The sequence below is a fragment of the Tupaia chinensis genome, unplaced genomic scaffold (genome assembly GCF_000334495.1).
Source record: "Tupaia chinensis unplaced genomic scaffold, TupChi_1.0 Scaffold000066_1, whole genome shotgun sequence".
Classification (NCBI taxonomy): domain Eukaryota; kingdom Metazoa; phylum Chordata; class Mammalia; order Scandentia; family Tupaiidae; genus Tupaia; species Tupaia belangeri.
Genome location: NW_006159525.1, coordinates 2732571 through 2749757, shown reverse-complemented (window position 1 = coordinate 2749757; position 17187 = coordinate 2732571). Strand labels below are relative to the sequence as shown.

Here is a 17187-nt window from a genome sequence, read left to right as displayed (position 1 = left end):
AGAGCCCGGGAACTTACCCATTACACTACCTGCCGGTCCCCTATGTGTGTATTTTGAACCTGTATAAGTTACAGCCCTGCCGTGTGTTCACTTTGAACAGTTATCACCCCGTTTGTTTATATGTGCATTTTTTTTTTTTGTAAAAACAAATAGCTGGCAGGAGGTAGGCAGGGTTTGCTGACCTTGCCCTGGAGCCTGTGCCTCGGTTTCATCTTCTGATAGAAAGGCACAGAGCTCATTTTAAGTCAGTGTTTACATTTGAACTCTGGGAGCAGGTAGAAAAAGCCAAGTAGCTTCTATTGTGTATTTTTTTTTTCTTTTTTAGAGAGGTTTTTGCTATAGGGCGCATGCTCTCGCCAGAAAGACAGAGACAAAGAAATAGAAAGTGAGAAATCACCCCCCATGGGGGATGGCCATGCCACAATCCCTTCTCCTCCAGTCTCCTCTCAGGATCTTGGGCACGTGCACGCACACGCGCCCGGCATGAGTTTCAAGCCACCGGGTCTGGGACACGACCCACGGTCAACTACATGGGAGTCCAGTGACATAGCCATTACACTAACTGCCGGTCCCCTATGTGTGTATTTTGAACCTGTATAAGTTACAGCCCTGCCGTGTGTTCACTTTGAACAGTTATCACCCCGTTTGTTTATATGTGCATTTTTTTTTGAGAGGTTTTCACTATAGGGCGCGTGCACTCACTGGAAAGACAGTGAGACAGAAAGCGAGAAATCACCCCCCAAGGAGGATGGCTATGCCGCAGTCCCTTCTCCTCCATTCTCTCGGGATTTTGGGGCACGCACGCACACACGTCTGACATGAGTTTAAGCCACCAGGTCTGGAACTCAAACTGTGGTCGACTACGTGGGAGTCCAGTGACACAGCCATTACACTAACTGCTGGTCCCTATATGTGCATATTTCTATGCAGATCTTAACATTTTTTACATTTCGAAACAATTGACACTCACTCTAATTGCATCATCGGGAATTCAGATTACTTTAGACATGAGTGTCAGTCTTCTCTCACTGTAATGAGGCAGCAGTTGTGAAGTTCCTGTGAAATTTGAAGGTTTTTGTTGTCATTGGTATTTATTTTTGTTGTGTGATTTCTTATATGTAACCATTGTAAGTCTTTATAGCGTACAATATGGTTTTATAAAACATGCATGCAGTGCGTGGTCAGATATTATGATCACGTCTCTAGCCCTCAACAGATTACACAGGAATGGAAGGTTTGGTTTTTACCTTTACAGCCGTCATGAACTTTCCCCTCCTCGTGTCTCCATTTAATGGCTCGAAGATTTCCCTCCCAGCCAGCATTCGGTGAGGCGCCTGGAGCATCTAGGAGGGAAAACAAAACCAGCATACATTGTGGATTCCAGCTGCACGGTTGGTTTGGTTTGTGGTTTTTGCCCTAGGACACGTGTGCTTATTGGAGAGAAACAGAGAGATGGAAAATGAGAAATCACCCCCCAGGGGGATGGCCACAACACAGTCCCTTCTCCTCCATTCTCCTTTTGGAAGTTTGGACATGCACGCACATGCACCCAGTGTGTTTTTCAAGCTGCTGGGTCCAGGACTCGAACTCTAGTCGGTCATGTGGGAATCCAGTGCCTTAACCACCACACCACCTCTTGGCCCGCACGGTTTTTTAGTACAAGTTCCTCTGTGCTACTGTTTCCATTTCTTTAATCAATGAGAAGGTTGAAGGGAAAGTCCCACCTTGATTAGAAGGCTGTCTGTTACAGCTGACACAGGCTGGCCCCGTGGGGCTGTGGCATGCAGGACACTGGCCATAGTGTTGGCCTTGACCGGCCCTTGGATCTCGTCTTTGTGCCTAGTTTTCAGTGATCATCCCTTTCCCCATCCCATGTCAGTAGCTGATGTCTGCAAAGTGCGTGGGTGTGCCAGGTTCTTTGACTGTTTTCTCTGTCACAGCTCTCTGGGACTTGAACATAGACCCTGCTGGGAAGTGACAGTTATGAAGCGGTCCTAACCAGCTTCTGTGGGATTCATTGTTCTCGCTTTCTGTGGATTGATGAGCTTGTAGTCAGGCTTGAAGCCTCACTTCCCACAGAAGCCAATCAGCCTGTAAGAATTATGCTCAGAATTTCCAAAATGCTGAGGAGAAGCAAAATGCCAATCTTTCTCTGGAGCCGTGTTGTTTGGGAACATGACTCTCAGCCAGCTTCAGACTCCGAAGTCAAAGAACCTCCTCTCCTTCCTACTTGAAGGTCTTGCAAAATGTAGAACATTTACAAAGCCATAGGAAGAGCTGAGTAGGGGGAACAACAACAACAACTGCAACAACAACAACAACAACACTTCAGTTAAGAATAAAACTACCCGGGACCAGCAGGTGACATGGTGGTAGAGGCACTGGACTCCCACATGGCTGACCATGGCTTAAGTCCCAGACCTGGCGCCTTGCTTTCTCATTTTCTCTCCCTGTCTCTCTGTGTCTCTTCCTGGTCAAAATTAAAAATAATAACAAAATTAAAATTAAACAAATAATTGTTTAAATAAATAGATTTTCCCCTATTGCCGCCTTTGAGCAGAAACCCGTAAGCGGGGCCCCTTACCTCTGAGGCGGCTCAGGGTCACCCAGTAGTGTTGCTCGGGGCTCCGCATGCCTTTGGCCCACTGCAGCATGGCTTTTGCGCGGACATCAGTCAGTAGGAACTCCACAAACTTCCTCGTAAGTATGTAGTGAGCACTTCCAGAATAAATTGTTACATTATGGAGTGGTTCATCTTTGAATCTTCTGTGTGGAGACACACGGATATGCCCTTCAGGGCTGAGTTCAGGGTGGCTTTGACTGGTCTGGGCTTTAGCGTTTGGGGTCTGGATTACTCCCGGAGCGATGTTCTTGTCGGTCCATTTGCTCCTGATGTGCCGTATGATTTCCTTGTTGGTCTTGATTGGAAAGTCCTGTCCACGAAGGTTGATGACATAGCTCCACTGCAGCTTGGCATGGACGAGATCTTTCATACAGTTGATTTCGGCCTGTAGCCTCGGAAAGCCAGCAGAAGCTGCCTTCTCATTCTCTGATGAAATGAAAACATTTTCAAAACAGTTGACCAGGGTGTGCACTGCAGTCTTAAACTTCTTCGGGGCCTTCTCATCAACGTGAACACAGTAGACGTTCTGGGGTGCGTAAATAGCTCTGAGGAGCTGCACAAATGTAGCCAGCTCCTCCTGAATCATTACAATATATGCCAAAGAGAAGTTGCCCTCCTCTGCGGACAGGGGTCTGGTTATGAAACGCAGTCCCTGGGAAGTCCTGGAGCAATTTCCTGGCGCATAGAAATGAGCAAGGATTTCAGATCGGTGAGGGTTTTTACAGAATTGTGCAACTTGGGAGGCAGCCCCTTTCCCTTCAAATAAAGCTGAACACAGTTCATCTGGGTAAAAGCCGCAGTCAACCACTGCAGGGTAAGCGGGCTCCTCCTCGGGCTCCTCTGGAGTGGGAGTCCTTAAATAAAGAAAAATGGAGGTGCAGATGGCCATGCACACGAGGAGTCCGGGCTTTGTGGCTCGAAGCTGGCTCATACTTGGGGCTCCCAGTGTGTTAATACCATAGTTCGAAGCTTTTCCGTTGGGCCTCCTAAAAGAACAATGAATAGAGTTTAGGATGCTGTAACTCCCCCCCAACTTTATCGAAATGTACTGAGCTACCCGTGTTTCAGGTGTAGGATGTGGTGTGTGGGTGTGTACGCCGGCAGCCATTGCCACAGCAGGGCCTCCCTCTCCCCGTAATCCATCCTTCCATGCCCTTCTGTGGGCCATTGATACTGTGCTTGCTGTCGTGTGGGTGATCCGACTTAGGTCAGCCTGCATGTTCTGCAGGGCTGTGTGAGTATAATCACTCAGCCTTTTCCACCTGGGATATGATTCCGACATCTGGCCGCGTCATTGCATTGATCTCAAGTTCTCTTTTCCTGTCGTGTCCGTCATGTGGCCACGCATGCACAGTTTACTCGTTTACCTCCAGGGGACTTTCAAAATGTTTCCAGATTTTGGATAGCAGATTTTGTTTGCATCTGTTTTTATTTCCCTTGGGTAAAGACCAAAGAGTGAAATGGGAGCTCTTGTCCTTAAGACACTGCCAGGCCGTTTTCCCCATTCCCCGTACCAGCGGGGTGTGAGAGCTGTCTCTGTCTCTGTCCTGGTCAGCATTGGTGTGGTCGGATGTTGGAATTTTAGCCTTTCTGGTGAGTGTGTGGTGTGAGTTCTCTGGTCTTACTTTGCATTTCCCTGATGACTAACGGCATTAGGCAATTTTGATGTGATTGCTCTTATTCAGGCAGATTTTTTCTGCATATAGACACTGTCCTGTTCGGTATCACCCAGTTTCCTCTATGCCACTGTGTTATGTTTCAAGTCTGAGTCTTTCCAACAAAGGTGACAAGTTGAGAGGAATTTTGTGATTATGGACTTAACCCTGTTGAACTGATTTTATGAATTGTTTTAGGGAAGCCTTTAGTGACGAGAAACAAGACAGCTCTGAGCGACGAGGTGTGGCAGTGGTGGAGCTGTCTGCCTTGAGCTCTGTAGAGGTTCAGGCAGGGTGGGCATCCCAGTAGCAGCGTGTCGCCAGAGGAGTGGTGGAGGCCACAGCGGGGGAGGAGCACCCTCCAGTGGGGTGTGGCCACGCCACAGTCCTTTCCTCTATTTCTCCGTCCCATCTGGGTTTGGGGCATGCACACACATGTGCCTGGAGTGTTTTTCAAACGGCCAGGGCTGAATTTTGAACCGTGGTCAGCCATGTGGGATCCTGCTCTCTTAACCACTATGGCTACGGGCCAGCCCCCGAAAGTGTTCTCATCAGTTCATCGTATTGCATGGATCAACCAAGAATTTAGGGAGAAAAATTGATTGGGGAAGATGCCAATTTATTGTTCAAATGATCTTTTTTTCTTGTTTATGGATCCTCTCAGTTTTCATAAAACGTCACATCTTCGGTTCAGTTTTTAGAAAGCCTGTGTGCTTTTCTTTCCTTTCAGCATGGTCGAGCATGTGTCCACGTGCTAGTGAGAGAGAAATGCACCCCCTCCCCGGGGTCTGGCCACGCCACAGTCTCCTTGCTCTGGATCCTGGGCACATGTGCCCAGCATATTTTAAACTGACCAGACTGGGGACTTGAACCATGATCACTGTGAGGAAGCAGCTTCTCAGGAGCAGCCCTTACCTGCCCTTACCACTGGACTCAGCCCTTTATATTCTTCTCCTGCCCTTCCTGTGCTTCTGACAGGCGTCTGACCGCAGACTGGACATCGCGCTGCCTTGCCACAGCATCAGCACAGATGCTGTTTACATAAACTGCCGACTAGACAGCATTTTTTTTTTTTTTGAGAGGTTTTTGCTATAGGGGCGCGTGTGCTCGCCAGACAGAGAGAGACAGAGAGATAGAAAGGGAGGAATCCCCGCCCAGGGGGAATGGCCACACCGCAATCCCTTCTCCATTCTCCGCTCGGGATCTTGGGCACGCACACACACGTGCCCGGCGTGAGTTTTAAGCCACCGGGTCCGGGATGCGAACCACGGTTGACTACATGGGAGTCCAGCGACATAGCCATTACACTAACTGCTGGACCCCCGACTAGACAGCATTTTGAGCTATCCATGTGTTCTTAAACTTTAAGGCAGTAAAACTATAAATGTGGATTGTGGGTTTTAAAACTATTGTATTAGGACCAGCAGATGGCATCATGGTTACATTGCTGCACTTCCACATAGTGCGCGTGCCAGAGAACCCGAGAGGGAAATGGAGGGGAAGGGACTGTGGTGTGGCCATTCCCGCTGGGGGTGATTTCTCGCTTTCTGTCTCTCTGGTGAGCATACACACCCTATAGCAAAAAACTTTCTCTAAAAAAACCAGTAAATGAAAGATACTGTATTTATTTTCATTGTACAGTGTCTTTTCATTCACCATGCTTCCACAGTAAAAAGCAGTTCTTGCCAAATATGTCAGGTTACAATTTTACGCCAGTTCAGTAAATTTTTGTTGATTGCCCCAAACATCAGAACCAATAGCCTAATTTAAAAGACTTTTTAAAATAAATTATATGATACTGTAAGGCCAGAAGGTGTCATGGAGGCTAAGGTGCTGGACCCCACAGGGCCGGCTACGAGGGTTGAGTCCTGGACTCAGTGACTTGAAAATCATGCCAGGCGCGTGCACGTGTGCCTAAAATCCCAAGCGGAGGCTGGAGGGGAAGACGTGAGGCGTGGCCTTACCCGCAGGGGATGAGTTCTCACTTTTCCTCCCCCTTTCTTTCTCTGGCGAACATGTGCACCCTACAGCAAAAACTTTAATAATTATATATATTTATATTTATAAATATAAAATGTAATTGTAATTTACAAATGTCATATATAGTCTCTAAAATAAACAAAATCTGTATCATAAAAATAGAAACTGAGCAGGTAGGAAATACCTGTCGAAATAAAAGCCAAGCTTTTTACTTTGAATTTTGATTAAACCCTGAGCCATGCTTGGTGACGTCTCCTGTGTCACTTTAGTGTCGAAAAGAGATGTGGGGGGTTGTTTCTTGTGTTGTTTTTGTTTTAAGCTTGTCAGAGTGATGCTTCCTGCCAGTCAGCCCCACCTTGCTGGCAGTTGTACCCATGTAAACTTAGGCCTGAGGCTGAGCCCAGGGACTTGGGTATTTTCAGTGCTTTATACTAATTAAATGAGGACAGGTCCCAGGGGTGGCCCATTGTCCTTCAGCGAAACACCTGAGCTAAGTGTTTCCTCCTCCCCATTCAGAGAGGGACCTGCCGCCCTTGGCCCTCAGCTCCGTGAGCAGCATTCTCAGCCCTGGCAAACCCTCTGTGAGCAGCATTCTCAGCCCTGGCAAACCCTCGTGCTCAGCTGCACCTGATGTTGCTCAGGCGCCATGTGGAGTGGGGACTGAGGGGGCGCTTCCTGTGGCTGTCCCGACCACAAAAGATACTGTATTTATTTTCATTGTACAGTGTCTTTTCATTCACCATGCTTCCACAGTAAAAAGCAGTTCTTGCCAAATATGTCAGGTTACAATTTTACGCCAGTTCAGTAAATTTTTGTTGATTGCCCCAAACATCAGAACCAATAGCCTAATTTAAAAGACTTTTTAAAATAAATTATATGATACTGTAAGGCCAGAAGGTGTCATGGAGGCTAAGGTGCTGGACCCCACAGGGCCGGCTACGAGGGTTGAGTCCTGGACTCAGTGACTTGAAAATCATGCCAGGCGCGTGCACGTGTGCCTAAAATCCCAAGCGGAGGCTGGAGGGGAAGACGTGAGGCGTGGCCTTACCCGCAGGGGATGAGTTCTCACTTTTCCTCCCCCTTTCTTTCTCTGGCGAACATGTGCACCCTACAGCAAAAACTTTAATAATTATATATATTTATATTTATAAATATAAAATGTAATTGTAATTTACACATGTCATATCTAGTCTCTAAAATAAACAAAATCTGTATCATAAAAATAGAAACTGAGCAGGTAGGAAATACCTGTCGAAATAAAAGCCAAGCTTTTTACTTTGAATTTTGATTAAACCCTGAGCCATGCTTGGTGACGTCTCCTGTGTCACTTTAGTGTCGAAAAGAGATGTGGGGGGTTGTTTCTTGTGTTGTTTTTGTTTTAAGCTTGTCAGAGTGATGCTTCCTGCCAGTCAGCCCCACCTTGCTGGCAGTTGTACCCATGTAAACTTAGGCCTGAGGCTGAGCCCAGGGACTTGGGTATTTTCAGTGCTTTATACTAATTAAATGAGGACAGGTCCCAGGGGTGGCCCATTGTCCTTCAGCGAAACACCTGAGCTAAGTGTTTCCTCCTCCCCATTCAGAGAGGGACCTGCCGCCCTTGGCCCTCAGCTCTGTGAGCAGCATTCTCAGCCCTGGCAAACCCTCGTGCTCAGCTGCACCTGATGTTGCTCAGGCGCCATGTGGAGTGGGGACTGAGGGGGCGCTTCCTGTGGCTGTCCGGACACCAGCCTCCGAAAGCAGTCAGCCCAGGTCCCAGCTCCCAGCTCCCAGCTCCCAGGTCCCATAAGTGGAGCCTTTGGAGACCGCCTTGCGGGGCGCATGAGTAGTGCTCACTGTTGCTTTAACTAACAGCGAGTGGATAATGGGAAAATTCCTAGAGGAATAAGCCTTTGGTGCCCAGAGGTTTTTCAGAATAGTTGTGAGCACCCTCATTTGTTTTGCAAAGGTCTCCTAGCAATTCTCTGTGAGCTTTTGTTGTTGTTCTTTTGTTTACATGCTGTAAAGTCAACCTTTTTTAGCCGAAATGAAAGTTTATTAAACATGTAACTTGTGTCACTGAATTAATTTCCAAGCAGTGTATAGCTCTGAAGGAGCACAGGCTTACTGACTGTGTTTAACTACATTGTTTCTCCACAGAAAGTTACATTTCAATTAGTGATTTTTCAAAGCTTTCAGAAGGGCCGCCTTTTCCTGTGGGTTACGGAGCAGGTATGCAAGCCTTTTCCCAGACCGGACTGTTTTTACCGTTCTAGTATCCTGTCCCAGAAACCATAAATGGTTTCGGAAATGTGCGGGGCGGAGGGGGGGGGTGTTGAGAGCATTTTAAGGCTTCCTGTGTGTGCTGTCTTTCCTTAAAATACCTTCTCTAAGCCTTGCATACCTCAGGACTCTTCCAGCTCTTCATGTCTGCAGCCTCTGAAAGTAGCATTGTTACAAACACACGTGGTGCAGTGGAATTAAGAGGGGGTCGTGTTGAGGTTGTCCAGTCACTGGGCAGAAGCCCTGTGACATCAGAGTACTGTAGAATGTCTTAGAGTAGAAATCTTAGCTGAGAGGTGGGACAGTGTTTACCTTTTTTCAACTTGGATAGTGCTGGAATCTACACAATAACAGGAACCATTTACAATTTTCTATTTGCTGAGAGGAATTGTAAACATTTTCTTCTATGCATTAAAATACTCCCAAGGAGTGTCTTAAAGCCAATTCCTATCCCTATTACACCATAACTATTTTTTCCTTTTTTAATCTTTTTTTAAAGAAATAATTACTTTATTTAACTTTACTTATTTATTTAAATTTGGCTAGAGGTGAACAGAGCAAGGGTGAGAGAGCAAGTGAGAAGGCTAGCCGTCAGGTCCGGGACTTGGACCATGGGCAGCCGTGTGGGTCCAGTGCTTACCCACCGCCACCTGCAGGCCTCTCTTCTTTATCCTTCTACAGACTCCTTTGACCTACTCCCAAGAAGCCTTCAGGGCCGAGACAAAAGTCCGCGTGTGGGTTTGGTGTCTGGGTTACCCCTGGACGGTCCATTTAAGGGCAGCCGTTTCGAATCTGTCAGGACGGGCTTTAACTTGGTCTAACACTGCCGCGCGCGGGGGCGGCACTCATACACTCTGCGCTGAGTCTTTACAATTAGGTATTTTTGTTTGTTGTTTTGAAGGTAATCCCTTTGTGTTCCATAGGTAATAAACAGGTAAATTTAAAATATTTTGCTATATATTCTAGATTACTACTGTTTTAGAGCATTATTTTCAGTTTAACCAACATCAGTTTGTGTAGCTCGCCACAAAATCATAACCGTGAGGCAGTCTGCGTGTCAGGGAGCTGATTTAACCACTCCACAGCTTACACACACCCCGGAACACCCTGGTGTGCATGGGAAAGACAATTTTATGTCAGCTTACAAAACATTTTTAAAAAGCTGTTTAGTACCTGAGGAAAATCTTTCTGAGCTTTACTTTAAAAGAAAGAAAAGGGATGTTCATGTTGCAGTCACCGTATCGGAACCTGGTAGTGGGCTGTCGGCTGTGGGCTGACGGCTGGGCTTGCATCAGGCCCGGTGTTGGGCTACCTTGGGCAAGTGGCCAGGCCTCGCCTGGCCTTGGTCTTCTCCACGGCAGATGAGCTGGGCTGTGATCGCACTCGCCTCCCAGGGACCCCAGGAGGGTGCAGGGCAGGGGGTGCGGGGTGCTCATAGTGTTTGCTTTCTCACTGTGTGAGCTTTGGCGTTCAGAGGCACCCCCACTGCGTGGTCTGTAAGAGCAGTGTCTGCCACAGCCTGCTGACCCCCAAAGCCACTTCATGAGAAGAGGATAGCCATGCAGGAGGACTACGAAACAGGACGTTCTACTTTTACTCTTGGCGCATAATGACAGCTGAGGACTTAGACCCTGGGCCGGCCAGCCGAGACTAACTCGCACTTCCACGGGAGGGATTGACAGACAGCAGCACTAGGTTTAAGTCTCGATCAGTATTTTCTTTGACTTACACAAAACGCGGGGGGAGGAAGATGCCTAGAACGTCTACATTTCAAATGTTACCAGTATTCTAATATTTTTATTTTTAAACCATGAAGGGGACAAAAGCCCATTTTACTGCACAGACAGTAGCTGCTAGGGACACTCACCAGATGTTCCTCGCGGCCACAGGGAGCGATCTGGCAGGCCAAGCCCCTGGCTGTGTTGTTCTCTGCCGCGCTGGTCCTGCAGCGAGCAGCCCCAGCTGGTCACAGGAGGGCTTGCCTGGCTGGTTCTGTTACGCCCTCGTCCCTGGAGAGCGTGGTTGATTCTCGTTGAGTCTGACTCGTAGATTGAAAAGTGGATGGTGCCTGGTGCCTTTGCTTCTCCGAGTATTTCTTCAGGGCCAAAACAGTTCCTAAAAAACAAAAGACAGCTCTAGGCAACCCAGAGTAATTCTCCAGTTCTGAAAACTGCTGGGGAAATCTCCATGTTCCTGAGTCACATTCTTTAAATGCTTTTAACAGCAGGAGGCAAAATTTAGTTATCTGACCCTTTTTCATTAAAGGATAAATAAAAGTCATTTAAAAGTTGAGTTTCTTCCTAAATCACATTTGGAAAAGTCCGAGCCTTTCAGCGTGGCTCTGGCTGCCAAGCTCAGGGGTGCAGTGAGCCTGCGCCGGCCTCTGCCCTCACCCTCTCCCCTGTTCTCCCCCTTCCCCCCCCACCCCACCCCACCCTGAGTCTGTGCCACAGCAGCTGCGAGCCCAGGTGGGGGCCCCACTGTAGCTTTCCTCCTTGCTTGGTCACCACCTTTGGGCCCTTTTCTCCCTAGCTCCGTCCCTTTCCTGGCGTTGAAGGCCCTCTCTCACACTGCCCTCGTTCAGTCTACCGCGGACAGGTCTGTGCAGAGTAGTGACGCCGAAGACACGAATCGCACGGTGTAGGCTGGGCAGCTGCTCGTGAGCGCCCGGACTCCTGAGCTGGAACCGAGGTGGGCTCAGCTGTCTCAGCCTGGCCCGGGAAGCTCACGCTGCTTTTCTGCACAGTGGGTGCCGCTGCTGCCATAGAGGGTGTGACTGAGCAGGTAGAGCTGCGTCTCTTCAGTAACGGGAGCAACTTTCCTGTAGCCTTTCGGGCGACCCTGCTCATGTTATGTTTGTGTATAAGTTGAGGTTCTCAATTTATTTAGCAAGAACCAGAAAAGGAGTGGCTGTTTACGGATGTAAATGCCATGCTGTCTGCTTGTGAGGTCCTGCTGCAGCTGTGTCCTGGGAGCCGGCAGGTGGAATGGTGGTTAGGATGCTGGACTCCCACATGATCAACTGCAGTTCGAGTCCTGCAGCTTGCTTTCTCGCCTTCCCTTTCTCATTCTGTTCCTCTCTGGTCAAAATACAACAAATAAATAAAGCTAAATAAAATTCATTCTTTTAAAAAAAATTTGTCCTGGGGACCAGCAGATGGCATAATAGTTGCCTTGCTAGATGCCCACATGGCTGACTGCAGTTCGAGTCCTGGACCCGGCAGCTTGGAACGTGGTGGGCACATGTGCATTCATGCCCAAAGTCCTGAGAGGAGAATGGAGAAGGGATTGCGGTACGGATGTCCCCTCTGGGGGTGATTTCCTGCTTTCTGTCTCTGTCTCTCTGGCAAGCACATGTACCCTATAACAAAAATTTCACACACACAAAAGAAATCGCTCGGGGGGTGGGGGGGTAGGGGTGGCACAGCAGCACTGCACAGCACATTGCGACGCTAACCACACGGAGGACTTAGAGTTCGGGTTCAGAGATCTCCCTGAGTACTCCAGGTACAGGGGTCCCCTCCCTCTCTCTCTGGCTCTCTCTCTCTGGTTCTCTCTCTCTGGCTCTCTTGGGTGCACATGCCCCCTGCCCCGGCCCGCCCATTGGAGTGCACAGGATGGCAGAGACCATGCATGATCGTGACGTTAGCAGACATGCATTCATTGCTCGAAGCCATAAAGTACTGCAGGAAGCAACCGGGACTCCGATCGGAGTAACTGAGTCCTAGGGGCGCAGTCCCTGAGTCCCACACGCATGCTCCCTGCTGGCTGTCCCTGCCAGAGAGCACATGTGCCCTGTAGCAAAAAGAAAACAGTCGTATGGCTATCCAGTGACCAGTCTGCTTGATTTTTTAAACACATGATGAGTATTTTCTACATTGTCAAAAACTCGGAAACAACCATGTACCCTTTTCAGGGCTGTATTCTGATGTACTTCATTTTTCTCTGGTTTTGGGGAACATCGAAGTTACTAGTGATAAAAGGATGCAAATTTTAAATAAATATACATTGTCAATGGTATAGTAGCATTACTTACAGAAAAAAGCATTCGCTGGAAATTGGAAGTTTGTGGGTAGTACTTTTCTTTTTGTTGGAGGGCGTTGGAGAGAGGAAGAGAAAGAGTGAGCAAGGCAGGCAGGGGCGGGGTGCCCAGTGAGAAAGCACCCGCGTGGCTACACTGGAACCCCTTCTTCAGTTCTCCCTCCTTCCCAGGTTGTGAACACATAGGCATGTGGCCCAGCATGTTTTTCAAGCCACCGGGTCTGGGACTCGAACCAAACAGTCAGCTTTGTGGGATGTAGCTGCCTTAACTTAACTGTAAGGCCATGGGACCGGCCCAGTGCTTGTCACTTTTCTAATCAGAGGGCTGCGCCGCATGAGCTGTGCCTTGGCCATCCCTGTCCTTTTTTTCTTTATTTCCCTAATTTTTTTTTGGAGGAGGGAGAGGTTTTTTTTATTAATTAATTTATTTTTGCTATAGGGCGTGTGCACTTGCCACAAAGACAGAGAGAGACAGATAGCAAGAAATCACCCCCCGGGGAATGGCCGCACCACAGTCTCCTCTCCTCCATTCTCCTCTTCGGATCTTGGGCACACATGCACACGTGCCCAGCATGAGTTTAAGCTACTGGGTCTAGGACTTGAACCGTGGTTGACTACATGGAAGTCCAGCAATGTAGCCATTACGCCATCTGCTGGTCCCAATTTCCCTAATTTTTTTTCTAGGATGCATGCACCTACCAGAGAGGGGTGAAGGGGGGATGATCACAACACAGTCCCTTTTCCTCTTGGGATTTTGGCATGCATGCTCACATGGCCAGCGTGTTTTTCAGGCTGCCAGGTCTGGGATTCAAACCGCAGTTAAGCTCATATGAGATCCAGCAGCCTTAACCACCACACCACCTAGCTGGCTTGCCCTCCCTGTCCAAAGCAACCCTCTGCCCTTTGGTCCACAAAAAAGTGCCCCAGCCTAGCCACTGGCACTGTGGACAGAATCCTGTGTCCTGAGGATGAGTCACGGCACTGCATGGCCAGGGCAGCACGTGCCGCATGGTTGACAGGGCCCTAGCAGTTGGAAGGCTTTCCTGCCCTGTCTCGGGGCACTGCTGCCAGGTCCAAGCACTTGAGGGTGTGAATTTGGTGGTAATGAATCTTTTTCATTGTTGAGAGAAAGAGCAAGGTAGCTTAGTTCTTTTTCTTTTAATGATTTATTTAATTTTATCTATTATTATCCCTTTTAATTTGCGCTGACCAGAGAGAGAGAGAGAGAGAAAGCAAGCAAGCTACCAGGTTCAGTAGTTGAACCGCAGTCAGCCATGTGGGAGTCCAGTGCCTTAGCGCAACTCATAACGTGAGGGGTTCCTGACTTATTGTGGGTGCCTAATTCGAATTTGGAAATACAGTAGCCCTGGACACAATACGACACAACCGTATGCAGAGTGGGCCTGGGGCAGGCCTCTCGGCTGTCTGATCCAGGGGAAGAAGATGCTTGCCCCACACCACAGAGGAAGAGACGCAGCAGGTCTAGAGGAAAGAAGCAGTGGTGGGATCCCGGGAGAGAAGCGCAAGGTGCAGGACAAGGGGACCAACTGCCGACTCCTGCCACCTCCGGCCTGCAGGCTCAGAAGGGTTACCTACGCCACAGTGCAGCTCTGCTGGGTCTCACCTGCCCCTGCGGATCCTTTTCCATTCCCTCCAAGGAAAACAGCCCACCCTCACTCCAGAGAATTCTCTACCCACGTCTCCCGAGCATGAGCTTCCCAGGGGACCTCCTGCACAGCAGGCTGTTCCCCTTCCCCTGCGGTGACGGCTGAAGCAGCTCCTTTCCTTCAGAGGCGGTCCAGTTAAAGGCCGGCAGGCACCTTCTCTCCACTAGGTGCTTCATTTCCCTGTGACACCACCCTCAGGAGTTTGTAGGTCAGAGGAAGGGATCTTCAGTCACAAAAATTCACCAAAACAACCCAAGAAAAGTGGCTGACTGTGGCTTCAAACAGTCGGCTTAGTAGACAGGAATCAGTAAGCAGTTCGGCTGAGGCGTGAGCTGAGAGTGGTCCACGTATGTACATTGCTACCTTTTCTGGGCTGGGAGTGCGGGAAGATCTTCGGCAGCTTCAAGAGTGCTTCCCTGTCTTTGCCAGTGCTGAGACGGTTTTCTCTGAAAGGTGCTGGGCATTGTGCATCTGCTACGGTAACTGTTCTGGCACGGGCCGTCTGTTAGAATTCCTATTCTGGGGACCATCAGATGGCGTCGTGGTTACATCGAGGACTCCCACATGGCCCATCATCGTTTGGGTCTCGGACCCGGCGGTTTCAAACTCATGCCAGGCACGTGTGCATGCGTGCCCAAGATCCTGACAGAAAGTGGAGGAGAAGGGACTGTGGTGTGGCTGTCCCCCCTGGGGGATGATTTCTTGTTTCCTTGTCTCTGTCTCTCTCCGGTGAGCACACATGCCCTATAGCAAAAATCTCTTTCTCAAAAAAATCCTATTCTGGTTATTTCAAGAAATTTGTTCTTGATTATTCGGGTGCCTACCTTGATGTTCTTCAAGTCAGTGTCATTGGCATATATAAATATTTTGGTTAATAACAGACTGTATTTTACATATATTTAAATATCTGTAACTACAGTATTTAATTGAGTTGCATTTTATAGATAAAAGAAAAAGTTGGGGTTCTTGAATGGACACATAGATTAGTGGAATAAAATTGAGAGTTGCATTTATGGTCAGCTGATTTTTTTTATTATTGGAGAGGTTTTTGCTGTAGGACAGGTCCGCTTGCCAGACAGACAGAGAGACAGAGAGAGAAAGCGAGAAATCACCCCCCAGGGAGTATGTCCACATCACAATCCCTTCTCCATTCTCCTCTCGGGATCTTGGGCACGCATGTGCACACGTCCGGCGTGAGTTTAAGCCGCCGGATCCAGGACTCAAACCGCTGTCAACTACATGGGAGTCCAGCGACATAGCCATTGTGCTAACTGCTGGTCCCGTCAGTTGGATTTCTTGTTTCCTTGTCTCTGTCTCTCTCCGGTGAGCACACATGCCCTATAGCAAAAATCTCTTTCTCAAAAAAATCCTATTCTGGTTATTTCAAGAAATTTGTTCTTGATTATTCGGGTGCCTACCTTGATGTTCTTCAAGTCAGTGTCATTGGCATATATAAATATTTTGGTTAATAACAGACTGTATTTTACATATATTTAAATATCTGTAACTACAGTATTTAATTGAGTTGCATTTTATAGATAAAAGAAAAAGTTGGGGTTCTCGAATGGACACATAGATTAGTGGAATAAAATTGAGAGTTGCATTTATGGTCAGCTGATTTTTTTTATTATTGGAGAGGTTTTTGCTGTAGGACAGGTCCGCTTGCCAGACAGACAGAGAGACAGAGAGAGAAAGCGAGAAATCACCCCCCAGGGAGTATGTCCACATCACAATCCCTTCTCCATTCTCCTCTCGGGATCTTGGGCACGCATGTGCACACGTCCGGCGTGAGTTTAAGCCGCCGGATCCAGGACTCAAACCGCTGTCAACTACATGGGAGTCCAGCGACATAGCCATTGTGCTAACTGCTGGTCCCGTCAGTTGATTTTTGAGAAAGGGGCCAAGACAGTTTAGTGGGGGAAGGAATAGTTTTTTCAACAGATGATATTGGATATCCACATGCAAAAAAATGAATTTGTCCCCCTTCCTTACATTATATATAAAAATGAATTCAAAGCCGGGCGCATGTGCGTGCATGCCCAAGATCCCGAGAGGAGAATGGAGGAGAAGGGATTGCGGCGTGACCATCCCCCCTGGGGGATGATTTCTCACTTTCTGTCTCTATGTCTCTCTCTGTCTGTCTGGCGAGCGCACGCGCCCTGTAGCGAAAACCTCTCAAAAAAAAAAAAATGAATTCAAAGTGGATCACAAACCTATATGAGCTAGAACTCTGAGCCTCTTAAGAGAAACAGAAATTTCATGCTCTTAGGTTAGGCAGTGATTTAATAGATAAGACACTGAAAGCAGAGGGGTAAAAGAGAAAATCGATATGTTGGATTTCATCAAAATCAGAGACTTTTGTGATTCAAAGGAAATCATCTGGAAAGCGAAAAGACAACCAATGGAAGGAACCATTTGGGAATTCTGTATCTGATTAGGGACTTACTCTGGTCTGTGCCCTCCCCAACTCCTGTGTTGAAGCCAACCGCTAATGCAGTACTGTTAAGAGGTGAGGCCTTTGGGAGGTGACAGGGCATGAGGACTCTGCCTGACGTGTCTTTGTAAAAGAGGCATGAGAGCGGCCACCTCCCTCCTGCCACGTGAGGATGCGCAGGACGGTCTGTCCTTGGGGAACCGGCTCTCAACAGACGTCAGGTCAGCGGGCACCTTGAGCTGCCTCCCTGCCCCTAGAACTGTGCAGTAGATTTCTAATATTTATAAATTACCCAGTCTAAGATATCCTGTTGTAGTCATCCACGTAGACTACGAACTCATACCTAGAGTGTGTAAAGAACTCAGCATTAGTAAGAGACAACACGGTTAAGAAGTGGGCAACAGGGCCAGCAGGTGGCATGGAGGTTAAGGCGCTGCTGGGACCAGCAGTTAACGTAATGGCTGTGTCACTGGACTTCCATGTAGTCGACTGCCGTTCAAGTCCCAGACCCGGGGGCTTAAAACTAAG

The 17187-nt window shown here is 48.2% G+C and overlaps 2 protein-coding genes across 2 annotated transcripts in view; one reads left to right on the top strand and one right to left on the bottom strand.

Annotated features, from left to right (window-relative positions):
- Nucleotides 1-3645, bottom strand: part of LOC102502011 (beta-1,3-galactosyl-O-glycosyl-glycoprotein beta-1,6-N-acetylglucosaminyltransferase 7) — a 26916-nt gene extending 23271 nt beyond the window's left edge. Inside the window, exons 1-2 of the mRNA XM_027766330.1 lie at nt 2585-3645; nt 1248-1343 (exon numbers count right to left, since the gene is read on the bottom strand). Coding sequence (XP_027622131.1) covers nt 1248-1343; nt 2585-3554 — 1066 coding nt within the window. The 5' untranslated portion in view covers nt 3555-3645. The remainder of the gene's footprint in view (nt 1-1247; nt 1344-2584) is intronic.
- RTF2 (replication termination factor 2) overlaps nt 1-17187 on the top strand; it is a 69671-nt gene that overhangs the window by 44893 nt on the left and 7591 nt on the right. The gene's annotated exons all lie outside the window — the stretch shown is intronic.